Source organism: Gobio gobio, assembly GCF_949357685.1.
Source record: "Gobio gobio genome assembly, chromosome: 17".
Classification (NCBI taxonomy): domain Eukaryota; kingdom Metazoa; phylum Chordata; class Actinopteri; order Cypriniformes; family Gobionidae; genus Gobio; species Gobio gobio.
Genome location: NC_137110.1, coordinates 17,876,280 through 17,885,617, shown reverse-complemented (window position 1 = coordinate 17,885,617; position 9,338 = coordinate 17,876,280). Strand labels below are relative to the sequence as shown.

Sequence of the window (9,338 nt, the reverse complement as noted above, 5' to 3'; positions counted from 1 at the left end):
ATTGATTTGTGTTCATACAAACCAAATCAAGTGGAAAGGGCAGTGCGAGTAATAAATTGATGTTGATATGGTCCTGGCCCTGGACAACAAAATACCACTGGTTTGTGAGTCGGTGGTTCTTGATGGCATTGATCTCCCTGCGGATCCTTTTGTTCTTTCAGGTAATAAAGCTGCACATTGATTTATTGGCAGAAGACAGCTACCTTTTTCCTGCCTCCTTTTCACTGCAGCATCTGGCCCTCTAGAAACCTTCAGTGAGGCCCGAGACAAAGTTTGTGTCAAGTTAGCAATGCATCTTCATCGTGAATCACAAGAACATAACAATGTTTACATTGAAGAGATCAAGGAGGCAACATGGCCACTATTGATCAAGCGTTGGCGCACTGCCTCAGAGTGCTTAGTGAATAAAGAGCTAACCTACTAAGTTGATGTGTGCTCTTTCTTTAATCTCTGTCTGTGTTGGAGAGTTTCCATCTTCATCAGAGGAGCAGCACAGTAAATATAATGCAATGCTAAGTCTTTTCTTTTCCACAGCTCTTTCTGCACAAAAACAGCAGCATGATAAATTGTTTGTCAGGCTGCAAGAATGACCGACTGCCTATGTAATGTGTTGCCATTTCGTATTGTCATATTTGTCATTACAAGAACGTGTCAACTCATTTCAGCACAACTGTCAAGCTCTCATTTTACAGGCTCTCGGTGCAGCGTGCAGGTGATTTGTGTATGCATTCTGGCAGTAACTGCTCCCCTGGTCATTTGTGTTCGCAGAGTAATTGCTACAGCGTGGGGTGTTTCACATGTGAAAATGTTGCAGTAGCTGCAATGCGGTTAGATGCTCGAGGAAGACATAAAAGTAGGGTTCTTCACTCTAAGAAGCTTCTTATCTCTGGAAGCACAACTGTAGAGCATTTACTCTTTTGGATTTTACAGAGTACCTCTAAGACCTTATTATGCACAACTTCTTTACAAACGGCACATACAATTTCCTTTGCCGTACAATCCTGTTACCTTTACGTTATGCAAACAGCGCAAATCTCACAGATGTCAAACTTTCCTTTGTCTGCAATTTATATTCTTTTTTTTTTTTTTTGCATCTTGAAGCATTTTGCAAAAGAATACGGAAACTTAAAAAAGGATGTAGCTAAGCGAGTTAGGTAAGGCTCATTTTATTTGTGCTAATTCTAGGTAAAAGGTGCAAACACAGATTATGAAGAGGCGATTGACACTTTTTTGTTCCCATTAACATAATCTGTCATCATGTGATGATTCTAACTAATTAGCATTCACACTGTCTAAATTAATGTACTGTAATGCAAGAAAAAGTGTGAAATAGATGAACTGGAAAAAAAAAAACATTAATTCTCATCTCTGACAAGCGTGAACAGCAAAAAAAAGTATGCATTAAATACCGAGGTTCACAAAATATGTAAAGCTAAACTGTATACTGTGTATTCACAAAGGCACACTGAATTCCACAATCTTTGACCCATTTTGGCATCACTGTTACATTCCAATATAAGGCTCATTTGTAATATATATATATATATATGCGGTAAAAGTTATGATGTAACAAAATTATTGTAAATATAAGCCAGTTTTCAACTATGAAAGATATGAAAAAATATGAATTAAAAATAATGAAAACTTGTGAAAGACCAAATTGTGAAAATAAACAAGGTTTAGTTCAATCCAGAATATAAATAAAAACATACAGCCCCAAACATTGCATATACTGCAATATACTATGTGGCTCCATTCAAATCGTAGCAATGTTATATTCACAGACCCCTTTATATATTTTTAAACCATCCTCCATGCCATCAAAAATGATCCAAACTGAAAAAAAAAACAAAAAAACATATTCCTATACCTTCGCTGCGTCCGAAATCGCATACTGACTGTATTTAAACTTGCTCCGTGACTGTTAAAAAGTATGTTATATATAGTATGAATATGGGTAGTATGAATTCATTTCAGACATACTACATCTGCCATGTTGTTGCTGTCATGTGACCTACCAGCGTCAGTTACGTTGCTTTACTGCCATTCATAAATCCTCTCCCGCAGCCTCATATCCATCGAATGCGCACTCCAGAATATTGGCGGAAGCAGTAGGACATACAGGTACTTTTTGCCTACTGCCTCTTTTGGTGTACTATTTTACGCATACTATATAGTAGGGGAGTATTTGATTTCGGAAGCAAGCACCTGTCTTTTGTTGAACTTTTTTGTTTAAAATATTGTAAAGGCCAATAAATAAACGAGTAACTTTGCCAATGTGGTTCAGATTGATCACATATAGAGGGGACATATAATATGGGGACATGTCAAATCAGCATAAAACATTTGGAAATCATACTTCTATGTACAGGACTTTGTTTCTAAAATGATTTTTTTTTAAATGCTGTAACACTTATAGTAAAGGAAAACTACACTCTCTCTTCCAATGAAATTTGAACAAAAAGAATGATCATGAACCTAACAAGCATAATTATGTTAATTAATCCATTTCATTATTATTTTATCAAAGTTGTACGTCATATTCAGTGTATTTAATTCTTCATTATAAGTGCACTCAATTGCAAATATAAAATGTTTCATTTTCCAATAAACTAAACTATCACATAGCAATAAAAAATATGCTGATAAATAATGCAACCATTACTCCATTACAACCATGATGATTTAATAACAATTTATCTACAAAATTGACTGACATCACTGTATTCTTTCCAAGGAAAGTGCACTGTCACTGAAGCAAAAGAAAAAAAAAACATATAAAAATTACAAACAAACACTCCATATATTTTTCAAACCTCCTCTTTGATCTCAGTGTACTATACAATAAAAATGAGTCTGTTCTTTTGAGCAAGGTGATCTACTTGTGAACGTTAAATCGCAAAAAAAACTTTCGTCAGTGTCCAAAAGTGTCTCTAGCACTGAAAGTCATTGCAGCTTTGACTTTAACAGTCTACTCTGCATTTTACAGTTGTTATATTGCTGTCTGCTATGATGCTTTAGCTGTTAGCTACAGAGTTTAGTCGTCTCATAATCCAGAGAATTGGGGAGACGGGAATTAAAGGACTGGAGTGAGGCGTGAATGCGGACCACCTCATTAGCTGTCAGTCTGAGACGGTGGCGTAATAAGCAGGCGAACAGGTCCAGAGGTTGCTGGCCCGGTGGAGAGAGTCGGTTGACCCGGTCTCGGATCTCCAGAAGCTGGAGCAAGGCCGAGTCCTGCGAGCCCTGCGTGTATGGGTAGTCCAGCTGCAGGATCAAGTCCCGGATTGCTTCCGGGTCGAAATGCATACTGTAACCGAACACTTGAATGCTGTTGATCTTCATATACCCCAGATTTCTAGTAGGGTCGGCCATTTCCAAAGGCTCCAGGTAAATGCTCTCATTGACCCCGGCACCTGGAGTTTTGATGCGGCTCCTCAGGTAAATATGGATCGTCTCAAAGAAGGTCTTCCACTTGTTGCCCAAAGTCAAGGTCCAGTTAAAGCACTCTAACGGAAGATCCAGCTTAGCAGATTTCCAGTCTGGAAAATTGTTCTCGTTCACAGGAATTAACCAGCTCTCTGAGTGGCTCCCTCCGAAGGGATTGATGAAGAGAGTGAGCGCAGGTTCCAGAGTGCTGTTTTTAGTAAGGCAAATTTGCAGGGATATGCCTAAGAGCATATGGACTAGGTTGGATTTGTATTTGTTACTCTTTAGTGTAAGCAGCATCCTCTTCCTCCATGAAGGATCGAACCAGCTATTCAGACGCATGTCATTGCTGATGAAGATAGCGTGGACCTCCAAGCGTCGATCGGCTCTCTGTAGGAGGTAGCGTAGCTCCAGGTCTTGAAGATCAGTCTCAAAGCCCAGGTAGTTCTCTGTGGAATCTGCCACCATTGGCCGGCAGGACCCTTGACTTAACATGTAGCCGACATTGCAACTGCCGCAGCGAGTGTGGTTGTCACTAGCACAAGCAGCGCAGGCGGCACCTTCACCCACAGAGCATGGTGTAGGTACCTGGCAGGAACTGTGGTCATATGCACAAATGCAGGTGTGCAGCTCTTCTGAGAAGGAGCCGAGCTGGTTGTTCTCAGAGCAGTATAGTAAAGACTGGAAGTAGTTCAGCCAATACGACTGTGGCCTATATTTTAGGAAAGATAAGATACATATCAGTTAGTCTGCCTAAACGCTGATTGTTGAGATTAAACTGTCATGCATCCAGCAGATGACAAGATTAAACTAGCACAAACATAATTCTGTTCCACAAAAAGTCAACTTTGGTGGGTACAAAGAAAAACAAATACAGGCATATATTGTTCCTTTTAATAAAGGGGTCAATATAGCAAACATGTTAATTAGCATCTCGTAATTGTTTTGTTTTATTTTTGCAAACCTATAAATGTTCTTATAGCAAATTAATTTAAAAAGTCTAAACATTGAGAAGACTGCGTTAAAACCGCAGGTTCTAGACTGATGAGTTCCAAAAATGGGTCGCAGGTCCGTTTTGAGAAATTATAAAATAATGCTAAAATCATAAAAAAATTATAATTTAAAAGCTCAAATAATTTCTAATTAATTTGGGTATTAAATATGTAAATAGTACATTTAGGATTTACTTATGAATTGTACTGTTGGGTGCAATTTGTGATTAATCACAGAAAACTGATTTAAATCAAATCACCCTAATATTGAAGCAACTACAATTAGGAAAGCATGGGAGGAGGATTTAGTTTTCACTATTGAGGATGAACAATGGGAGGAATGCCTACAGAACATACATGATTGTTTGATTAATACTAGACATAACTTAATCCAGTTCAAATCTTTACATAGATTATAGTAAAACTAAATTGCATAGGCTATTCTCTGAAGTATCACCGGTATGTAATAAATGCAAGGTTGCGGAGGGTACACTTCTACATTCACTATGGACATGTTGCAACCTTCACAAGTACTGGACTGATTTTTTCGACCTACTTTCAAAAGTGTATAAACAAGAGATTGTTCTGGATCCAATGATTGCCATTTTTGGGGTGATTTATATACCTTCTTAGTAAATTTAAACAACAGTGTATTTTTTATTTATTTATGGTACCTCCAAAGAGAAAGATTCTTCAGAGGTGGAAACTGGATATTGTTCCAACATTTGATGTGCTGCTGAGTGAGCTAGTGAGCATTATTCATATTGAGAAGTTACAATTTATTTTGGAAAATATGGAAGCCTGTATTAGATCACTTGGGAATGTGATAATTATAGTTTTTATACTGCATTACATATTTGTAACTCTTAATTTACCCTTCTGATGTTACCACTGTGATTTATTTGGAACCCCTCTATGTTATGCATCACGATTAATTGTCTGTAACTAGAGTTGCTTTACTTTTATGTATTCGGTATACCGTACTACTGTTTTCTTTTTGCACCTTTGTTCAGTAAAAACAAATGTCATAATAGAAGATTAAATAAAGTTATAAAATAATAATAATAATAAAAAAACACCCTAAAATGAAAATTAAGTCATTTATTTACTGACCCTGTGTTGTTCTAATGTAGTATGCCCTTCTTTCTTTTATGGACCACAACAAAAAAATCGATTTAATGGCAGTGAATATCGACCAGCATCACACTAAGACACAAAGGAATCACAGAATGATCCCATGCACAACGTGCCACATGCTGCAGTTCGCTCGGTGTAACCCAGAAAAAGCACACAAGTTGTGAGAAATCAAGATTAACAAGAATGCAACATGAAATTTTGAGGGAAAAAAAAAAAAATCCATAAATGGACCATAAATGAAAGAAGTGCATACAGCATTAGAACAGCATTCAATTATTAAATAATTTTCATTTAAGGGTGAACTATCCATTTAACAGTTATTGATTTTTAAATCAGCCATATAATTGTGTATAGTTTGGGTAGCACAATAATTAAGCTTGTAAATTAGTGCTGGGCAATCTATTAATCGCATCCAAAATAAAAGTTTGTGTTTACATTATATGTAAGTACTGTGTATAATAATTATGTATATAAATACACACTCCTTCATTAGGTTTCTACCTAAGTACCGGTACTTCTGAATGGGCTGAGGCTGGGATTTAGTGGGTTTGAAGTGAAAGTATTTTATGAACGTATACTATATGCAGAGAGCATGAATCGTTATCTCATTTTTGACCAAAGTGGCTTTTAGAGGGTTTTACATCTGAACTCTTCATATATATATATATATATATATATATATATATATATATATATATATATATATATATATATATATATATATATATATATATATATATATATATATATATAAATATATATATATAAATATATATATATATATATATATATATATATATATATATATATATATATATATATATATATATAAATATATATATAAATATATATATATATATATATAAATATATATATAAATATATATATATATATATATATATATATATATATATATATATATATATATATATATATATATATATATATATATATATATATATACATCAAATAATATATAAACATGCATGTGTGTGTATTTATATATATATATAAATAATAATTAAACACAGTACACACACATATCATATGTAAACACAAACTTTTATTTTGGAAGTGATTAATCGTGATTAGTCGATTGCCCAGCACTATTGTAAATATTTTAAAAGAGAGAAAAAACACTTCCTATATCTTTTGTTGATGTCAGAGACTGTACATCCAAAGACAAATTAGGCCAATTCCAACATAGACAGGCTGCCCTCAAACGTCCACACCAGAACAAAACAAAACTACACACTACAAAAGAAAATACGATCTAGACTACATTTGTTACAAGTTCACTTGGATATTGTTTAAACTATGTTGGTGTGAAGAATCCATTGTAGGCCCTGAAGCAAAACCAGTTGAGAACCACTATGCTAACTCTAGTCTTATTGATTGTGTAAACACAAAGTTGTCTCCCTGGAGACAGGCACACTCATGCTCCTTTTCACTCTGAAGCATGCTGACAAACATTATTCTCTGCAACCCATGGCGTCTGAAATGCGGGCCACTCAAGAACACAAGTAATAATGATGATAAACACTATGTGAAGTTTCCTCTCTTGATACAGTAAATTGGGACATTATTCCATTTCGGAATTAAGTATCAGTGTATTTATCATCACAACAATGAGGAGATAATGAGTGTGTTGTGTTCACCTTTCACGCGGTAAGTTGATGTGAGGCTGCTTTTGGCACCTCTTGCTGAGGCTGAAGAGCTTGTAAACCACTCGCTGGGCTCGCCTGAAGAGATTTTTCATGCTGCTTTCCAGCTGCTCATAGCGCCGCTGAAACACACCATCCAGCGACCACAAATGCTGGATCATTGAGGAGTTGAGGAAGAAATTCTGCGGCAGCCTCATTAGAAATGTTTTAAACTCATCTGTTGAAGAAAGGGTAAGTTCTATCAGATATAGGAGTGTTGTCATGTAAACTTGACTGAATAATGGGTAAATGCCTGGATGCACTGCCTTTATGCTTCACTCTGCTTGACAATAAAAAGGAATAATTTTACTGAAAATAATTTTTTTAAGCAGTTCCTTCAAAGCATTCCATTTTAGCTGATGGGGCAGAACGCTGAATGCCTTTGATGCCTAACAGAAGGACAGATTTACGATATCTGAGGAAATATGTATACCTGGCACTTCCTGATAGCTCTAATAACATAAACTTTGAAAGTAATTGAACTCAGGGATATTTTGGGAAGTCTGAAAAAAGATGACAGCGTTGAAGAAAAAATCCATGCATTTTAATTTTGCTCAAGCATTAATGGTCACTGTGGGGTGACCTCGACAGGCAGTAATACAGCACCTAAACATTATGCTAAGTGCTCTCATTCATATGCTTGATGAAAGATGCTGGACGGGCAATAAAGCATTTTATGGGTGATTAATCCTGCTCAACATACTGTAAAGCAATATGTTGAGCAGGATCTTTTTTTTCTAATCTAAAACGGTCTCTGAAGGGCATTGTGTGGGGAATGTCAGGATTCACTGAAAGTTGTTCATGTTTCATCAATCTGGCCTATTGAGCAGAGTAGAAAAATTACAAAGAAATTACACTTTATTGAAAGTATTAGTTAGGTGAATTAATCAGTAATGGTTGAACAGGAGTACTCTACATAATTATATAAAATACTATAATAGGCATATTATAATTATATAATAACATTTCAAAATACACTAATATGCTATAATTCATAAAAAATGCATTGCTTTAAGTCAAATACTGTGCAGTCCACTGAGGGAATGTTCTCAGAACTTTTAAGTTTTGGTTGTCTAAAAAGTATGAACAAAAAATTCCAATTAACATTAATACTTCATTCAAAGTCATCCTGTCTGTAATATAACTATAATAATGTTCTTAAAACGTTAGCACAAAACAAATAATGATACATTTTTTTCCCCCTGAAAATGTTTAGTTGGATTTTTAGCCCTTAACACTTAAATGCATCCTTCGGACCCGAGACGTCATTCACTGCCCTCCTCCTCAATCATTTTTTAAAGTTAGACATCAACCTTCTTAGTATTCCTCAATAAATCTATTTTAAAAAATATAACAAGAAAAAATAATACAATTATAATTGAATGCCTGTTTTTCCACTAGTTTTTTGTCAAAATTGTAAAGGTGTGTAAGATTGTACCTTTTTTTTTCCAGCACAATAATAAATTAATCTATAATGACGAAATAACTGCAATTCACCTTTATTCCACAAGGTGGCAATGTCTGATACACAATGATGAAGTGACATTTCACTCATAGTGACCTCACACAGAAAACGAAACAATAATATAATATATATAATCTGCAAAACTTGAAATGGCTCAGCAATTTACTGCACAGCAAGTGCTGAACGCAATCAAAAATTAGTGCCACTGTCACTTAATGGTGGATCTAGTGAAGAAGCAGTGATCAAAATATTGATTTTCAAGACTTGGAAAATGCTTTTTGAGAATATGCATGAGATGGCGAATATAAGCCAGATGCTGAATGTGCTGGGAAATGAGCTCTGACGAGGACAGTGATGATGGTATAACACATCTGCTCAAACTGAACCCTTCCAAGCTCCAAAAGGTAACAAAATATGCTTTATTTTATTCTTCTGTGATTGCTACTTTAATATCAGGAGAGTTTTATATTATCAGGATAGCTTAAGATCAATGAATGTTAGATATAGATCTGGGTCACTAAAGACCATAAAATGTAATAGTAATTGGAGAAACGTTAATGCATTTAAGGGTTAAATGTTACTACTTGTTTCCAAAGGTTCAGAGAACGTTTA

The 9,338-nt window shown here is 35.2% G+C and overlaps 1 protein-coding gene across 1 annotated transcript in view; it reads right to left on the bottom strand.

Annotated features, from left to right (window-relative positions):
- Positions 1–1,152: 1,152 nt before the first annotated feature.
- Positions 1,153–9,338, bottom strand: part of brinp3a.2 (bone morphogenetic protein/retinoic acid inducible neural-specific 3a, tandem duplicate 2) — a 48,711-nt gene continuing 40,525 nt past the window's right edge. Inside the window, exons 7-8 of the mRNA XM_079841673.1 lie at positions 7,217–7,439; positions 1,153–4,141 (exon numbers count right to left, since the gene is read on the bottom strand). Coding sequence (XP_079697799.1) covers positions 3,025–4,141; positions 7,217–7,439 — 1,340 coding nt within the window. The 3' untranslated portion in view covers positions 1,153–3,024. The remainder of the gene's footprint in view (positions 4,142–7,216; positions 7,440–9,338) is intronic.